Raw genomic sequence first — 19449 nt, 5'->3', positions numbered from 1 at the left:
ACTGCTGGAATTGTTGTGTTCGCAACTACCAGGAACAGGTCGGAACTACCATATTTAAATATACTTAATTTACAAACAGGAGAAAATAAGTTGAACTAACAATTTGACAACTGCTTACTAAAATGCTTTACCCACAAATTATTTAAGTTACTTATTTATGTTCTGTTACTCATCACTTCTATTAAGAGTCTGCTCAGCCTGTTGGTTTATGAGGGTTTAAAGGGCAAATAAGAGCATGCGATTCATAAATTCTTCTCACTGTTTCCACCCACCAAAGATCAAACCTGTGCCCCAGCCCTGCACTATACAGCCATGTATAACTGGGGAGTCAAATTTGAATTTTTATTCCCGCAAAAAAACATTTGCCCCTTACAATGGCAGCAGAATAAGCAAATTGACCTACCACTCTCTCCCTCCCTTCTACTTTCTCCAGCTTTTCCTGGTGGATCCAACTGTTGTCACGCCAAATGGAGTAATCACTCTGTCCATTCCACTGCAGCTATAAGACGTTAACACTAAGCACAGATGAACACACTCCTGATGTCAAGTGTCAAAAAGGTTTAATCACATAATTTACAAAAAACAAACCAACATACTGTCCCTATCAACCTACCCACAGGGGGCTGGTTCAGTGTAAGAACACTAATCACCTCCATGTTTATCAGCACTCCTAAATCAGGTTTCACAGAATTTTAGGAAATAAACACAACACCAAAAATACAAATGTAGAAACAGTGAAAGGTACAGAAAATCCACCAAATGTGCTTTCCTGATTTAGTAAAATGACTAAAAACACAAAGCAGTATGTGGTGGAAAGTAAATCCTGTTGCTGTTTTCCCTCCTACACAGCAGAACTCAGCCTGAATGAAAAACACCACTGATGGATGAGCAGGTCAGCGAAGGCCGGGTGAAGACACTAACACCGTTTAACAGAACATACACAGGCCTCTAGAACGTGTTGGCACTGATGTGTCAATTATAGACAAAGGGGTTGGTGCAGAATTCTTTTTTCCACTTCTGAAACCGAAATGTCCAGATAATCATAAAATCACTTTAATAACTGATGAGCTGGAGCTGCTCTTCTTGTTAGCCGCCTGTTTTACTACTCTGAGCTGTTAGCCGAACAGAATCCAACTGGCGGTCGTCTAGAACCATTAGCTACATTTTAATACTAGTTTTTTTTTTCTATGATGAGGTGTAACTAAACCCAAAGAATCCTTTACTAACCATTAATTCACACTCCAGCTGTGCACCATTAAACAAACCACTGGCCACCAGAGCCACATGGTTTTTGGTTTTGAAATTCTCAGCTACCGAGAATGCAACTAACTATTATTTCATGAAACTTAAGATGATTTTTTTTCATTAATGAATCAATTGCTAGTCTATAAAACAGTAAAAACATGTCTTTTATAGCTTCCCACAGTCTGACATTGACTGTCAGAACCCCCAAAACAATACAATGTTTGGAATTTTTCACTATTTTGGATGAAAAATATCATTAAAAATCATTAAATGGATTAAATGATTTTTAAAAACAGTTGCACGTTTCTGTCTGCCAAAGTGCTAAATCAGCTAATATTAGTTTCACCTATGAACTCTACTACCTGCTAAGCTCTTTTAATCCTCCTCACAGAGCTCTTCTAGCTGACCTGATGCAAACGGTTTTAGCTACTACACTGACCTTTTAGCTAATTAGTTATAACTAACCAGTACCAAACTCAGCTGAACCAACTGTCTTAAGTCCTTAATTAAAGCAATAGAAGAGGGTCTGAGCAGAATTCCAGTTCAAGCTCCTTAAAATGTTCTGAAGTATTTTTTTCACTTCTTCTGTACACACCAAAATCTGACCAAATCTGATGTCTCTTTGAATTACATAAATTATATGGTACCACTTTCTGATAAGGCGCCATTTAAAATATGGTTTATCTGCTAGAATTAATGTTTAACACATCATCATAGGTACATTATGAGCCATCAGTTAAATTTTTTGAGTTGTGTGTTTTACTTGTAGTCTTTTTAATCTCTCCAACAAACATATTTGACTTATTTTCTTTAGAAAAGTAAAGTGTAAGCAGAATATTGTAGCCTATAATTAGTGAAAATCTCCAATGTCTTTCAGCTGTGTTCCGGATTAAAAACAAACTTTTGTAAAGATATTCTGAATAAATTAAAGAAATTAAAAGACAAGTTATTAACGTATGACTGCAGGAAATTATTATTTAAATCTTAATAACTATATTAATAATACATATTAAGCAGTAATTACAGCTTCTAAGCCTTTTTTAATTGGTACTTTTTCAGAAAGTGGTGCTGATACAACTTGACAAAAACTGACATATACAAATGTAAACAGGACAACCTCCCCGCCATTTTTCTTTTCATGTAACAAAACAACAAAATAAGGCGACTGAGTAGAATAATCATTGGCACTTTCCTGAAAACCCATTTGTGTGAAAACTGTTATGTTGCGGTTTAGTAGGTTATAACACAATGAGAAGCCAGTCTTTCAAATCAGAGGAATGTCGACAAGCAAAGATTATTTTCTTCTGAATCTTTTGATGATTTGTCTACTTGTTGCCTGCTCATTTAGTCATTTACTGGACTCTTATTCACACTCCAGTCAACATGCTCATTTGTCTTCTCATATATTGAACTTTAGTTGGATCATCCATTTTACTTTTGTCCTTTATTTATTATTTTTATCGCTTATTTTTATCCTGTTAGTCTAGAAAACTGAGCCAGTTTAACGCTACACCAGTGGCCATGACACTTCAGGGCACTTTATAATGTTCCATACACAGGTGCAGTATTTATAAAGATTTATGTGTATCTATATGTATATCTATAGATACACACACACACACACACACACACATATATATATAGATATATATCTATATATATATCTATATCTATATATCTATAGATATCTATATATCTATATATATAGATAGATATATATATAGATATAGATATATATATATAGATATAGATCTATATCTATATCTATATATATATATATATATATATATATATATATATATATAGATATAGATATATATCTATATATAGATATATAGATATAGATAGATAGATGTATCCTCTATTATCGCAGATTGGTGTTAACCTGCACCCTGACCTGTTCAGTTGGTTTTGAAGGCCTTATGTTATCCTGCCAGTTATTTTGTGAGAACTTTTTTTATCAAGTGCAACACAGGCCTGTTTTCATATCCATCGCCCTGTGATTCAGATAATACAGTATTTTAACTTGACCATCACATTTCTGAGCCCCAGACCATTTCATATGCTTCACCTCCTCATTTTTTTGTACAAGTGAATGAAAATGTAATGTCATAAACAATTGTTCTTCCTCCTCTGCCTCATGAGGCTTTTTCCTTCTGGCTGCAGTGGGTGGCTGTAGCTCCCAGGTGGTGCTGGACTGACTCCTGGAGGGAGTTCTTCTCTTGGTCTTTGAGGCGTAGATGTCTCGGTTTGACCGGCAATGCCACAGCCAGCAGAACGCAGCCGACATGGAGGCTGAAGTACCAGGACCTGCAGAGGAGGGAGGAGGAGAGTTCTGAGGTGGGTTTGTGTCACCCATAGATCAGGATTTGATATTTATATGATTATATGTTATATATTTAGATTATAAATAATTATTTATGATATTTGATATGATAATGACATTTGGCGATGTCTGAGCAAAAATATCAACCCAGCATTAGTTCCCTTGGTGACACAGATGTGAGGATTTATTTTTCTCTTTTTGTTTTTGCATTTAGGACGGTAACTAGCCTGAAAGTCATAATAACAACCCCATTTTGGTATATATCACCTGATTAATCCACGTAACATTGAGACATACCTAATTTTAAATAAAAGATAAAATACAAAATCAAACCTGGGTCAATCAGAGTCTACAAAATGTCAATCTGAAAATTAGAAAAATGTACTAAACCTGACACAAGTCAAATGTGGGTTTAACATAACTTGTGAATCAAATTTTATCAAATTAATTAAACTTGATAACACAAAATTAAACCTGACTGATCCCCGCAGTCAAACATCTGACGGTCAGATGTGCGTTTAATCTGACGAAAGTTAACATTAGTTAAACCTGACAAAGCAATGGCTTAGAGCAAGGTAGCTCTGACTGACATCAAGTAAAAATGGAGACTGACTTAGAATTAATTAAAAGTTAAACCTGATTGATTTAAAAAACTAACTGACCCAGTCAGTCTTGGCTACCTAACACAATGTTGGACCAGTGACTCACTGACCTGTAAAACTTCATCGATGGGCCGATGGACAACAGGACAAAAGGCACCACAGTGTAACAGATGGCGATCTGAGTGGCTGCCCACGTGATGATGTCATAGACCAGTCTGTGGGTGGGTGAGTGCAAGAAATGCGGACGAACATTATGTCTGACCTGCAAAGACAAACCATTTATACAGGAAGCTGCACCAGATGTTAATAAGGTTTATAGGCTAACAGTTAACTCTTAGCAATTGGTTGACTGTTAGCTCAAAGTTAGAGGGACAGCTCACCGCTCTGGCAGCAAGGGTGATGACGATGCCAGTGAGGAAGGTGAGGTAGTAGCCTGGATAAGCTCCATGCCACATGGCTGACAGGATGAAGGTGGCTGCTGTCGGGTGGTATGGACATCGCTCATAACACACCCTGTCAACATCGGGTCAGAGGTCACTTCAACAAACGTGTTATATCCAAGTAGCTAACAAGTTTAAGATAAGCGCAGTTTATATGAAGCAGATTAATTTATTTTATAATGTAGAAGTTAATGAGGTTAAGTTTTATATTTTCTAATTTGAGATTTGACCAACAGACTGTTGGGTTCAGACCTTTTGAGCCAGTGTGCTGTCTGAATGTTCCAGTTGTCGAGGAAAACTTTGAAACTGGTGGCAAACTGAAACAAAATAAGAAAAGGAAGAAAATGTTTCACATGAATCACCGTGTGAGCAACATATTTTCAGCATTAATGCAAAATTTAAGTGATCAAGGAGAGTCTTCATAAAAAGGGTAGTCCTGACCTCAATGTTGAGGATTCTCAGGTTGGAGATGAGGTCCCAGCGAGGAGAGCCGTCGATATCGTAGCCGTTGAAGCCGAAGCCAGCAGCGTTGTTGATGGCATCCGCTTAGGGAGATAAACATGTTACAGAAGAGTAGGACAGGTGAGTCTTATGTACTGTGCCACCTGTAGATGCATATAAATACTGTGCATTTGCATTGAAACATGTTGTAGATGTGGTCAGAGATTCTCTCAGCTCTGCTGTCAATAATCTGCAAACGACAGCCGCAAAACATGGATCCAGTTTTCAGCCACTCACCAAGCGTCCAGACAAAGTAGTACTTGGGTCTGGTGGTCAGCATGGACAGGTACAAGTAAACCACCTGACCGTAGAATGGCGTGTTGGCAATAAAGTCATCGTCGATGTTTCGCTCCACAGGGAAAACTTTACACACCGACAGAAAGACAATGAGGCAGAAGAAGGAGGTGGCCACTTTACGAACTACCTCCATCTGAAGAAACACACACATTTTATTTAGTTTCGGGGGGTTACTAATTAGAATCTATCTCAAAGATCTCATGGTCTGATCAGTAACTTGACTAAATATTGACCTACATTTGGTGATGGCTCGCTCGGCCTCAGCTTGTTGTGGGACTTCCTGTCAGCATCCTGGTCTCTATGGCGGCGGGGGTCTCCCTCTATAAAGGCGATATAGTCATTGTAGGAGCAAGTGGGTCCGGCCAGGATCCCCATGAAGTTGCAGTTGTAGCTGAAGTACTCCAGCAGACTAGGCATCCTCCTAAAGACACACACAGGAACACGAGTGGATGGGGTGGGATGGAGTCGTGAAGTATCCTTTAGTGGAAATCAAATTTGCACAACATACCGTAACCCCTGACCCTCCAAAATAAAAGAGTAAATACAAATAAGACACATTGAAAAAAATAATTAAATCTGCCATTAGTTGGTAACTTACTGTTTTAACAAATTACATAAAATACAGTGCCTTCAAAAACTATTCATAATCCATGAAGTTTTCTGCATTTTGTCAGGACACAACCACAAACATAAATTTATTTTATTGGGATTTTATGTGATAAACCAACACAAAGTGGCACATAATTGTGCAGTGAACGGAAAATGATAAGTGGTTTCAAAATTTTTAACAAATGAATAAATAAATAAAATAAAAGTGTGGCGTGCATTTGTATTCAGCCCCCCTTCGTCAATACTTTGTAAAACCACCTTTTGCTGCAAGTCTTTTGGGCTTTGTCTCTACCAGCTTTGCACATTTATAGAGTGAAACTTTTGCCCATTCTTCTTTGCAAAATAGCTCAAGCTCAGTCAGACTGGATGGAGAGCGTCTGTGAACAGCAGTTTTCAAGTCTTGCCAGAGATTCTCAATTGGATTGAGGTCTGGACTTAGACTGGGTCATTCTAACACATGAATATGCTTTGATCTCAACCATTCCATTGTAGCTCTCTGGCTGTAGGTTTAGGGTCGCTGTCCTGCTTGAAGGTGAACCTCCTCCCCAGTCTCAAGACTTTTGCAGACTAACAGGTTTTCGTATAAGATTGTCCTGTATTTGGCTCCATCCATCTTCCCATCAACTCTGACCAGCTTCCCTGTCCCTGCTGAAGAGAAGCATCCTCACAACATGATGCTGCCATCACCATGTTTCACGGTTTCAGGGTGATGTAAATGGTAAATGTTCTGCAATATTGGCACTCAAAGCGCTTTACACTGCTTCACACTCATACACCGATGGGGGAGCTGCTATGCAGCTGGTCAACACTCACTGGGAGCAACTAAGTTGGGGTTCAGTGTCTTCCTCAAGGACACTTCCACATGTGACCAGAGGAGCCGGAGATCGAAACAACAACTGTGAGATTGGTGGACAACTGCTCTACCTTCCTGCACCACAGTCGCCCTGTGTGTATGCAGTGATAGGTTTCAGACACACATAGTGTTTTGCATTTAGGAGCGCACGACTAATAGTTGTCCTTTGGACAGATTCTTCCACCTGAGCTGTGGATCTCTGCAGCTCCTCCAGTGTTACCATGGGCCTCTTGGCTGCTTCTCTGATGAATGTTTTCCTGGCTCGGCCTGTCAGTTTAGGTGGTCGGCCATGTCTTGGTAGGTTTGCAGTTGTGCCAAACTCTTTCTATTTTCAGATGATAGCCTGTGCCGTGCTCCCTGAGATGTTCAAAGCTTGGGATATTTTTTATAACCTAACTCTGCATTAAACTTCCCCACAAGTTGACTTCCCTGACTTTTCTGGTGTTTTCCTTCGACTTCATAATATTGTTTGTTCACTGATGTTCTCTAACAAATCTCTGAGGCCTTCACAGAACAGGTGTATTTATACTTAGGTTAAATGACACACAGGTGGACTCTATTTACTAATTAGGTGAATTCTGAAAACAATTGGTTCCACTCGATTTTAGTTAGTGGTATCAGAGTTTTTTTTATTTCCTTTCAACTTATCTCGTGAGTTCAGGGTCGCCACAGCTGATCATTGCCCGCATGTTGATTTGGCAGTTTTTACACCGGATGCCCTTCCGGATGCAACCCTCACCAATTTGTACCAGGCTTTGACCGGCACTGCACAGCTGGGGATGGGAATGGGCAGTTGGGGGTTCAGCGTCTTGCCCAGAGACATTTCGACATATAGCCGGGACTGGGGATCGGACCACTGACCCTGTGGTCTGTGGACGACTGCTTTTACCAACTGAGCTACAGCCTCCCCAGTTAGTGGTATCAGAGTAAAGGGGCTGAATACAAATGAAGACGCCACACTTTTCAGATATTTGTTTGTAAAAAATATTTAAAATACCATTTATCATTTTACTTTCACATCACAATTATTTGGCACTTCTTGTTGGTCTATCACATAAAATCCCAATAAAATACATTTATGTTTGTGATTGTAACGTGACAAAATGTGGAAAAGGTCAAGGGGTATGAATATTTTTGCAAGGCACTGTATGTAATAAGACTGTGTGTGTGGGTTTTATAAGTTGTATTTGTTTGCTTAAATAACTGACCATTATCTGAAAATGTGTGAAAAGATTTTCTCACCAATATGCTATATTTCTAACAAATTAAAGTTTAAACAACATTTTATCTTTTAGATAAAAACCTTTACTTAACATTATTTAATATATTTCCACACTTTCATGAAGTTTTCTGAAGGATTTCAATAAATTTACTGTATTTGTATTGATTGTTTCAAATATTTATAAAATATTTATAATTAAACGGTAAAGATGTTTTCTAATTCTAGTTGTAATTCAAAATAAAGCAAATATTATATGGTTTGCCAACTATTATATGGTTTGTCACACTTTTCTGGTATCTGTGCTGCCAGATATATTCACAGTATTTTCTCCTTCTTTTTCCAGCGTAAACACAGCTGTATATAATCACAAAAAACACAGTGAAACAAACCTTATTGCCAAAATCTTCTGTCCTGGAGTCAGATGTTCCTCTTTTCGTGCCATTCCTGTTTAAAAACAGAATTCTGAGCACAAATTATCCGTTTCACCAAAACATAAGTTATGCCTGATGTACTTGCACGCTCACCATCATGGATTTCAAATGCTATGCTGGTGATTTTTTGTGTTATCACCATCATGGGTCTAGAGAGAGAACAAGAGATGTGAGGGTTTCAAATAAGACATATAGATATATGCACATAGATCTGGATTTAAAACTGATTTAGATTTCACTTTGGCCACAGATGCACGATGAAGAAAGATGTCTTAAGAGTCTCACCCGGTGAAGTCAGCAGTGTACATGCCATAGTCGAAGACGTAGACTCGAGTGATCTGACACAGACTCAGATAGCTGAGAGCCACCACCAGACAGTATCTGAAAAATATCAGAATCAGCTTAAAAGGCCAGTACATGCACATAAAGGAGGGACTCCAGTACTTGTGTACTTACACACAATAATCGTGTCTCAGGAAGATACACATGGACAACACAGAAACAAACATAACAGTGTCGCTTAATATTTGGTGCTGAAACAGTATCTTCTGATAGGAGGAACGTACAATATAGTGCAAATGATGAAAGTTTTAAGTGCCAAATGAAAATATAAAATGTTTCAAGATCTGCAAAAAGCTGTCGTTCATTTTAACAAAATTGTTTTGTGTCAACCTCAAACCTTACAGCCTCTTTCTGGACATTAAAGGTAATGAATTAATCTTCCATCAGTATGAGCCTCTGTCTGTTCTGATTTTAATGGATTGACTGTGGTTCCTCTTTATGTTTCCAGTTGACTGATGATGCCTTCTGCTGCTGCTTCCTATGGGAGACTCCACTTCAGTCCGGCCAGCACAGGTGTGGTCTAAACTAGTCGTTTTTACTACGAGGGACACATAATGAAACAGTAGTGTTAGGACGTTTTGGAGCTTACTTGTGCATGTGCTCGACTCCAGTCAGGATCATGATGCCGTAGGTGAGTCCACTTTGAACCAGAAAGTGAAGAGCGTACCTGGAAAATACAGAACAAAGACAAACAAGTTAATCTTTGCTCTGTCAAATTTCACACTAACTACAGATGTGTGTTTCTGTTCTCTGATAATCAAACTTAAGGATCATTATCAGCAACTTTCTTTGTTTTTGCCTATAACATCCAGTAGCAGAGTCAGAAACTGACGGGCTGCATTTGTCTTACCAGCCAAAACAGAATAGAGCAAAGTAGATTCCAAGTAGAGTTGCCACCACATGTCTGATGAAGGGGCTGGTTTTACTGGGATGGAGGAAGAGACGAAACCAGAAGGCGGACAGCAGAGCACAAAGCTGACAGACCACAAAGTTTACCTGCAGCCCAAAAAGACACACCTGGGTTAGTCTATGCAGAGATCATGTGACCCATCTGTCCGGGCTCAGCAGTAGCAGTACTTCGTTGGCATTTTAGGCTGTTCCCCAGGTGAGTCTCATAATTTCTGAGTTAAGTAATGTCTCAGTGTTTGAGCTTTGTCTGTCCTCAGTGCTGCTACTGTTGAATGAGACTGTCCCTGACGTCTGCGGATAAAATTAGACCTTCAGAAGTTATTTATAGTCAGTGAGGTATGACCTGCTGTCCATTAGACAGATTACTTCACACAATAGCATCTGGGGAAAAAAATCTACTATCTACAAAGTCCAAAGAGGAAGAGCTGAGCTGGGGTTTGGCTCTTAGTAACAGCATCATCAGTTGAGTAACAACAGCTGCACAATTTGCATTTATATAGCACTTTTATCCAGCGTACTTCACAATGTACCTCTCATTCACATTCACAAACCATCATTTCTACAGAGTTTACCAAATTAAATTTAAGAAGTTTTGGAAACCAGACTCAGATTCATCACCATCTCTCACATTACTAGTTGAAAAATGTACAAAACAATAATGTACTAATATTTATATAACAATGTGTGACTGCTGTCCCTACAGGGCACGGTAGGCAAGGTGTCCCCTGGCCCATAACAAGACAATACCAAAAAACAGCAAACAGCATCTGTAAAACACTTACCCATAATGCATTAATATTATTAATCCACCAATGTATTTTAACTAATGAGCACTGCTCACATTGTCTCCCCCATTCAACCCTCATGTTAGATGGTATGTTCCAGCTTCTGATGGCCTGAACACACCCAATCAGCAGTCCAGGGTTAGTTGGAAAACTAGCAGAGCAGGGTTAAAAACCACTGGAGTTCAGTATAAATCTTCTTGCAATGGAGTATTTGTTAGTGGCTGTATGGCTCTGAGAGTTTTAGAGCAGCAGTGATAAATAACTAATTATTCTGTTTATTATCTAAGCGCTCATTGAACTGTTTGCATTTCCTGCAGTGGGAGGTCAGCAGGGAGAAAACAAGCTCCAACACTATGAAGTCTCACTGCGCTGCTTCAGTGAACAACAAGAAAAAAGAGAGCGTGGAGAAAGAGAGGATCTTCATTAAAGTCATGTCAGGTTCTGGAGGACAAACGGTGTCTTTCCTTATTTCAGGACTGTCACCATCTTTGCTGATTACCCACAATCCACCTAAACCACTGAAAATACGGTGGGAGATTGGGGTTTGTTAACGAAAGCTAATGTTTCTACGTTTCAAACTTCAAACTAGAAAACACGATGAGGTGTCCAGCTGTGTGAAACTGGGTCAGAAACTATTTATCAGACTGCTGATGTTGACTTTATCCTTCATGATGCAGCCTCAGTTCACTGGTAAGTGAAGGGTTAATCCTGTGTGTTTCTCTGTTTACACTCTCACATTGACCGAGTGTCAGAAAAGGCATATTAACCCTTCAAACGTCCATCTGTGCAGAAACATCTGGCTCTGATGGTCACTGTAGTACAGCGCGGTAACAGTTGGAGTGAATCACATGATTCAACCTGCTGTGAACACTGCAGAGAGGAACTACTATTGTACACAGAGAGTCTCCGTGTGTTACACTGTGGTGTCTGATCAACACTCATCCTTGTTGCACTTTACACAACAACCTGTGACTACCTTTGCGGTTGTCCACCAATCTCACAGTTGTTGGTTCAATCCCTGGCTCCTCCGGTCACATGTCCTTGAGCTAGACACTGAACCCCATCTTAGTTGCTTCCGGTGAGTGTTGGCTAGCAGCTCCCCCATTGGTGTGTGTGTGAGTGTGAATGGGTGAATAAGAAGCAGTGTAAAGCACTTTGAGTGCCAATAGGTAGAAAAGCGCTATATAAGTGCAGAACATTTACCATTTAACCTCAGCTCTGCCACCATCTAACTGCTTCAGACCCTGTATCATGATCAGTCTCTGTTTATGCACCTTTTCAGGAGGTATGTATGTGTGTGGGGTGGGGGTTAGTGCTGTAGTGGCAAATTAGTCCGGAAGATCCTCTCTGAGCAAAGTTTCTTAGCTCTTCCTGTGGGATCCCCATTAGATTTACAAGTTCTCCAGCTTATTTTTGGTTCAAATCTGATCCTGACGAGATGTTTGAATTCTGACTGGCTCATTTCGTCATGAAAGAGCAGCAGGATGTCTGAATCCTCATCTTGTCTGGTGAGTTCAGCCCCCCCACAAACATATCTTATTTTTGTTTTTAAACTGAGGGACTTTTCATCACCCCTGTTATGGTCTCCTAAGGCCAATCAGTTCTTGTTCGGGGGGGGAAGGACCGAGAGCCACTTCTGAACTAGACTACATGGGTCAGCCACCTGCAGGGATATGCCGGGGTTATTATGAGACATGGACAAAGCAAAGACAGGGACACAAGTATTATTATCCAGTAAAGAGATCCTTGCAGAACATTTCCAAAAGGCTGCTGGGGTACACTAAGATTCTGACCATGGACCACAAATGATCGTTCACCTCAGGAGTCACATGTTGACCAGAGCTAAGTATCCCTCATACAGTGTGTAGTATCTCTCAGACTGTCTGTAGTATTGCAGACACAGTGACACAGTATCTGCAGTGTGATGTTCAGTAGCGTAACATCTGATCGGGCTGTAAAGTGAAACAGGTGACGCTTGTTGATGTGTCGCTCATTAATAATGGACGCTGTGTAAACCGATTACACTTCGCTCCACTGAGGAGAAAAACGGCGGCTCCCCGAAGCCTCAACGCCATCATAGTTAAATAACAGTTAATTAGAAGCTGAGCTCTGACTAGTGAGGACAAAACATTAGAAATTTTGTCCAAACTAAAACCAAACTCTCACATATGGATCTAGATCCTCATCTTCTTAATACTTTTCTGCCTTTGCTTTGGGTCATAGATGCTGACATACCAATACTTCAGACTAATACTAATCTCAGAAACTACCCTTTTCCATCATCAGTAGCAGTGCAACAAATATTGCAGTTTCACCTGATCCAGGAGGATTCTGATCCTGGCTCAGTGACTGCAGGACTGGCTCCCAACCAATCCGAGTGCAGGAGCATCTACCTGTTACACTGCTGAGGATATGCCACCTGTTAAAGCTCTTATGGCCGTATAATTATTATTCATTTATCCTCACATGTTTCTACTTGATGTGTTGGCACTAACTACACACACTTCATGTGTACAGTTTTTCTTACATAGAACTAAAGCCGCAACTATTAATCAGATTTACAATCTTAGAGCACAGAGACCACAATTAGATTATACCAGGTATGTTTCAGAACGCAGATTGTTTCTTGTACACCAGGTTGTCTGTGTATAATTAGATTAAATGTTAATATATATATATATGGAACCATTGTTCTAGAAAATCACAATTTAAAAAAGTTTGATACAAGTAGACATTCAAAGTTACAAGTAAACCTACCCAATAAGTATTGTTGGAGAAAGGCCCTTTATTTCAGTACAAAAGTGCTACAAATCTGCAGCCTACATTCAGCCAACATGTACATTATTACACTGTTATTGTTATAGATGCTGAAACATTGTACTTTCTACTTTACTATATTTATCGGACAGACATTAAAGATAATTTTTGGAGCATATTTCTATTAGAAAAATGTTGTGTATTGTAGCTATAACAGGATCAGCTCAATACCATAAAAGTGGATTACATGTTAATGACATTATAAAAATGGATTAATAAAAGAAATTCAAGAGACTGTAAAATGTCTCCCACACTGTAAAATACTAGTTTTGTTGAGTCAACTAATATTTTATCATTAAACTAATATTTTATCATTAACTTAATGCAAATATCTACATTTGTTTTTACATTTTTAAGCTAAGAGTTTTTATTGTTTTTATTGAACGCATCATTAGTTGTTCCAACGTCAAGTCTGAAATAATGAGTTGATCTAAAAAAATTGTGAGTTCTCTCAACTGATTAAATTACATTTATGAATAGAAATATGCCGGTAGACTTCCCAGCATGCAATATTTGAGACCCACAGACTAGCAAAACTATTGCGACAAGCCTCGGGTGTTGGTTTTGCACTGATTTGGGTCAGTGGGGGTTCTGTGTTCATACAACTTAACCTTTTTAGTTTCACCTAGTTCAATAGTTTCCACTTGATTTTCCATCCAACTCATTTGAAATAAGAAGATAAGAAGGCCTTACTCATCCTAATGAGCTGCCAGGTTAACATATGACCCTCTGGAGGGGCCTGGACCCATAGGTTGGGAACCCTGGACTAAAAGAGCTCCAGCTAAATGCTACACAAAATTAATAATGTTAAGCAGAATGAATACTTTTAATGTGTACTTTTACTTAGGTAGGATACAAATGCAGCACGTTTACTTGTAACTAGAGTATGTCTGGTGTGCTACTTTAAATCTATATTTTTTCATAGTAGCTCCAGCTGTGAGTGCAGTAAAAGTACAGCGTTTTTCAGTGAAACGTAGCACAAAGAGCAGCACTTGATTTGCTCTTCGTAGTGATGAATATTTCATTATTGGCTTCAGTATGAAGCCAAATTCTGACCAGATTTTTTGTCCCTGTCGTCTCCCAAACATTTGGATTCCTCCAGCCTCTTCCTGGAGGAGACGGACGTGTCCAGATGGAATAAAGGAATCTACTAAACAGAAACTCACATCACGTCCAAACCTGCTGTGGGACACAATCACCCCACGGACTGTGTTTTTCCTCAACAATCCGCCTTTCTTTCGCCCATTATCACCGGACTGTCTCGGCACCGATGCGCGGCCTCCATCCATTTTGGACCAGCCCGTCGTTGCCGCGTCTCTTCCCCGCCCTGTTTGTCCGTCACACTGCCGTTTTTGTCGCGCTCTCCGTAACGTTTAACACCGCGCATCACCGAGCCAGCTGCCGGTCTCCGCCCCGAGGCTCTGGAGGGGCCGCCGCCGGACTCCGAGGCTCGGCCCCCGGCGTAATGTGGACGGGATGTCGCGGTGGGTCTTACCTGGTCCAGCGGCAGGTTGGTGATCTCGCTGACAGGCTGCAGCAGGCTGGAGCCGGTGCAGGCCGTAGATGCGCTGCCTTCAGCGGCCATGGCTCCGGGTCTGTGTCCGGCTGCGGGAGCTCAGAGGCGGCGGAGGAAGCTCCGTGATCCGCCGACAGTCCGTCTGTCTGTGGGTCCTGATGATGCTTCTTCCTCCTCTTCTTCCTGTCCCTCCTCCTCCTCACCCTGTCTGTCTCCCCCCTCCTCCCTCTGATGCCACTTTCTCCTCTTTTGCCCCCACCCCCCGTTCTCTCCATTCTCTTGTTACCCCCATCCTTTCGCCTCTCCTCCTGTTCCTCCGTTCTTTCCTCATATCATCGTGCTCTGTTTGATTCCTGGACAAAATTTAAAACGTGTCGTGGGGGGAACACTTTTTCCAGACTTTGTCCCCTGGGATCGAAACCCTGAAGACTCCAGGTTGAGGGAATTGTGGTAATTTAATAAACTGCAAATGTGTTAATTTAATTCACTAAGAGAGCGTTTACACTGAAATAACTGGATCCGTTAACCATTTTTACTAGAAAACCAGGGAGCGCTCAAATCTGGTGTGAACATGGCGCATTTTACAGTGTCAGAACCAGAGGTGGCAGAAGTAAACAGTTCTATACCCAAATCAAAGAGGCAAGTATTGGCCTGAAAGATATTCCACTACAAGTACAAGTACATCAGGTTCTTTACTCATGTTGAAGTCAACACATGCTCTAGAGTTTAGTCCAGATTTGTTTGAAATATTTGTGGTGATTAATAAAACCTGTTGACAAAGCGTTACTATAGAAACAGCAGTAGGTAAAGGCGCTTCATTCACAGTAAAACATAAGTGTTTATTAACTCATAGGGTCTGGTTTAACTAAAACTTCAGATACATGGAGTGGATGAAAAATAATAAAAGCAACTCTCTAAAGTGTGGTAGAGAATGAAATTTTAATGGAAAGGCTCGAAAATATTACAGGCACCGGAATTTGCACCTAAAATGAGCTGTTTGTTAGTGATACTTTCATCCAGCAGGTGGCGACGGTCCGCCCCTGCGCTGTGGGACTTTGCAGGAGCAGAAGAACACGTTTCCGGGTGTTTTGTTTGGCTTTGTAGTCCTGACAGCGGCGGTGGTTAGCTAGCTAGCATTATCTTCCGATAAACATGTCAGCTGCAGAGGACGACACCGAGTTGAGGGACCTGCTCATCCAGAACCTGGAGAACAGCGGAGTCCTCAACAAGCTTAAGGTTCGAAAAACTGGGATTTACTCCATTACACATCTATTCAACCGGTCCGATTGGGCTAGCGATGCTGGGCTACTAATAGCTAAACGACAAGCTGGCAGTTAAACGGCAGTCGGCACGTAAACTCTTAGCATCACATTCATGGTGACGGTAGTGACGTGTGGAGTTTTATTGCGATTTAACTTACGTTTTTCAACCGACGTTGAAAATGCTTGGTTGTTAGCGTCGCTAACTGTTAGCTACGTCCTATAGAATATTTATTGAAGTAACTTTATGTTAACGTCAAATATCATAAGCACTTTGTAATAAGGCAACTATTTAGTAGCAGTATTACTTTATCACTGTGTCACAATTAGTAGACCTCGTAATTATACAATATTCTGTAATTACAAGCTGCTATACGACAGCTAGGCTGACTAATGGTGCAGGAATTGGAACTCTCAGGAACCTTCCTGAGAATCTACGTTTTCTGCAGTATGACAGTAATTTCTTCAAACGGTTGCTTTATTTTACTGCTGTAAAGTGAGCCGTTGTTTGTTAGAACACGGTCAAGCCAGCCGCCGTTGAAGTTTTGTTGCGGCTTTCCCCCCGTATTTACGGTACGGGTACTAGAAACGACCAAAAAGGATACGTAGAGGTTCGGGGTTTACGTTTTCATTCACGTAGGTATTAGCTCTCAGTTATTATATTAATTGACGTATTTTATTGGCCTTAAAAGGACGAAAGCAGTTAATGAGTTTAACGTGAAAAAGTGTAATTTACTTGCTTGCTGCTCATTGTAATGTGGTTTTTAAAATTGTATAAAACATTACACCATAACACTAAGTTCTTCATGTTTTCATTCTGACAAAGACCTTTTCATTAAAGGTAACCTGAAACTTTCATTGATGGCTTCTGATGTTAGAGGGCAGCATTACTAAACCAAATTTGAAGCTATTTTACTATACATTTTTTGTATTGTACTGAACACTTTTTCTTGTAACTAAAAAAATTCATAGGTCTCCTGAAACTAAAACTAAATTTCTAACAATTTCTAAAATTCCCCTTAGTCAGATTTCTGACTAGACACAGTAGTAGAGGAAGTAGAGGAAGCTCACTGGCCCTAAATTTAAAATGCTATGTAGCTTTTTCACACATTAAAAGCCTAAAAGCTGTGGTAATATAAAGTTTGCTAATATCTTTGTCCTATTTGTGTCTTATTAAAAAAATACTTTCCAACTTCTATCTGTGGACATGTTGCAAAAGTGTCTGGTTCTGCTGGAGTGTGTTTACATGGACTTAAGGAACCAGGTTACAGTTGGCTCTCTGTGAAAAGCTGTTATCTTAACTGTTACTAGGCTGCGACAGTGTTTTCTGTCACTATTTAACAAATGAAAACCTTGAGAAACAAAGTTACTCACAGTTCTTAAATAAATTAAAAGGGAATTTTCTCCTAACAGCATTGTAACAGACAGGGTCCTCAAGTTTGAATGCCCATAAAAAGCTTTCCTTTAGAAGTTACCAAGAAATGTAAATACATTCTTGTTTAAACTAATGTATAGTATCACCACACCAATTCTGAACCCATTTTACTGTACAATTCAAAAAAAAACTTTAAAGCTTTATTGTGTGCTGAAGTTGTCTTAATCTTCCTGGGGATGGATGAAATGGCAGTATGAAAAATGGGAAACAGATTGTACTTGAGCCCTCCTCTTTTCTTGAGAGAAGGATTCCCCTTTTGATGATAATTCTATTCTCTTTTTATTATTGAGGTCAAAGTGGTTAGTGGAGTTGTACTGAAGTGTTTTGGCCACTTCTTTCTTTTTAGTAGGGTGCAGATAAGTATAAATAATTGTGATTTTTTTTCACTCATGTTGTGATTTTTTTTTTCTGCTTCTTGTAGTGATAGAAAAGAACACAAAGTGGTTCTTCAGTTTTCTTTTATGTGTAGATTTGTCACCTTTCTGACAGTTACTACTTAAAAACTGAGGAATTCTAACATCGTAAAAGTAGAATTGATGGCAGAGCAGCTGTTAGATTAAAAATAAGTTTTTTGGGAATCTCATCAACCCATATTTTATTCACAATAGAACATAAATAATATATCAAATGTTGAAACTGAGACATTTTACCCTTTCATGGAAAATATAAGCTCTTTTTGAATTTGAGGCAGCAACACATCTCAAAAGTTGGAACAGGGACATAAAGGACAGGGACAAATAGCCTGCAATTAATCCAAAATGCTGCAGCGAGAGTGCTGACTGGAACTAGAGCCTTTAGCTATCAAGCTCCTCTCCTGTGGAACCAGCTCCCAGTTCAGATTCAGGAAGCAGACACCCTCTCTACTTTTAAGTCTAGGCTTTTTACTGGTTTTATTCGTTCTGTTAAGACTTACATTTGTCATTTTTAAACGATGAGTTCATTCTATTAACTACGTGTAAATTTTAAATCTATTGCATTTGTCTGATTGCAAATTTTTTATTTTTCTTTTGTCAAACCAATTTGGACTAAATCACTGTATGTACTACCATATGTTAGAGTGATTTAAATTAGATTATAATGGTGAAATTACATGATAAATGATACACACAAATATATTTCGTTGCTGATTCCTGTTTGCTCCTGCAGGCAGAGATGAGGGCAGCTGTTTTTCTGGCCATGGAGGAACAGGACAAAGTAGAGGTGATCATTATTTCCAGTTTATATCCTGGTAGCTGTTGTGGTGTGTCTTTACTTTCTAATATTGTTTAACATTTTATTCTTTTTATCCTTAGAACAAAACTCCACTAATAAATGAAAACCTCAAGAAATGTCTCAACACCAAAGACGGTCAGTTATTTTCCTCCATGCGTCTCCTGTTGTGATTTTTGTTTTTCTGCTTCTTGTAGCGATCCTCTTCATGTTCTTTAATTTGCTTTTATGTGTCAGGTTTGTTAATGTGAATTTGTTTCTTGTTGCGATGAAGTCTGCAGTCACTGTAAAATTTTGTTAGCTGGATTAATGTTATCTTTATGCTCCTAAAATAAGTTCAAGCCTTTAGTATGTTATTGATCTGTGGAAATGCACAGACACTGTTCTGTGCAGGAATCAGTATCTGTAGTTCATATCTGTTACCACAAGGTGAAGCTGTATCACCATCTGGCATCTCTCTGCCTGTTACAATGCAGATAGTCTGAAGAACCACGCCAGGTTTGTTTGTCAGTAGTGGTAGTTCTACGTTAAACAATCTCTCTAACTGCAGAGCTGCTCTGTCAGCCTAGAACAGTTTATGAAACATTTTTTTCTCTGGAAACAAGAGAGAGCATTTTCTGGCTGCAGAGCTGCATTGTTGGAATTGTTGTT

General features: G+C 39.6%; 2 protein-coding genes across 14 annotated transcripts in view; one reads left to right on the top strand and one right to left on the bottom strand.

Annotated features, from left to right (window-relative positions):
* Nucleotides 1–543: 543 nt before the first annotated feature.
* mboat2b (membrane bound O-acyltransferase domain containing 2b) lies at nt 544–15100 on the bottom strand. Of its 4 annotated transcripts, none has more exons than XM_067481250.1 (13): nt 14875–15100; nt 9719–9864; nt 9458–9535; nt 8812–8907; nt 8620–8675; nt 8485–8539; nt 5649–5832; nt 5352–5544; nt 5055–5158; nt 4866–4930; nt 4554–4686; nt 4284–4435; nt 544–3555 (listed from the first exon to the last, which is right to left on the bottom strand). In XM_067481250.1, exons 1-13 carry the CDS (start codon nt 14962–14964, stop codon nt 3384–3386), a joined length of 1524 nt encoding a protein of 507 aa, XP_067337351.1. In that variant the 5' UTR covers nt 14965–15100; the 3' UTR covers nt 544–3383. The 4 variants fall into 4 exon arrangements, 3 of the variants coding, with proteins under 3 accessions (XP_067337351.1, XP_067337350.1, XP_067337353.1); XM_067481249.1 differs by lacking the exon at nt 14875–15100 and adding an exon at nt 14546–14816; XR_010911175.1 differs by lacking the exon at nt 14875–15100 and adding an exon at nt 14546–14818 and having other exon boundaries at nt 3417–3555; nt 4284–4388.
* Nucleotides 15101–15124: 24 nt separating this feature from the next.
* cep43 (centrosomal protein 43) overlaps nt 15125–19449 on the top strand; it is a 23323-nt gene continuing 18998 nt past the window's right edge. For 8 of the 10 annotated variants that reach the window (XM_067481240.1, XM_067481241.1, XM_067481246.1 and 5 more), the window contains exons 1-3: nt 15125–16131; nt 18736–18789; nt 18882–18936. In XM_067481240.1, coding sequence (XP_067337341.1) covers nt 16048–16131; nt 18736–18789; nt 18882–18936 — 193 coding nt within the window. In that variant the 5' untranslated portion in view covers nt 15125–16047. The remainder of the gene's footprint in view (nt 16132–18735; nt 18790–18881; nt 18937–19449) is intronic. The other 2 variants (XM_067481238.1, XM_067481247.1) reach the window with 2 other exon arrangements.

The sequence above is a fragment of the Channa argus genome, chromosome 17 (assembly GCF_033026475.1).
Source record: "Channa argus isolate prfri chromosome 17, Channa argus male v1.0, whole genome shotgun sequence".
NCBI lineage: Eukaryota > Metazoa > Chordata > Actinopteri > Anabantiformes > Channidae > Channa > Channa argus.
Note: the sequence above shows the minus strand (reverse complement) of the source record. Positions and strands in the feature narration are given on the sequence as shown.

What these genes read in the sequence shown, in the direction of transcription:
- mboat2b (XM_067481249.1), bottom strand. Translation starts at nt 14,668, where the DNA reads ATGGATGGAGGCCGCGCATCGGTGCCGAGACAGTCCGGTGATAATGGG. An exon ending in GGAGTCGAGCACATGCACAA is followed by an intron (nt 8,908 to 9,457) that starts GTAAGCTCCAAA and finishes GATATTTTTCAG; the next exon opens with ATACTGTCTGGTGGTGGCTC. An exon ending in CCATCGATGAAGTTTTACAG is followed by an intron (nt 3,556 to 4,283) that starts GTCAGTGAGTCA and finishes CCTCCTCTGCAG; the next exon opens with GTCCTGGTACTTCAGCCTCC.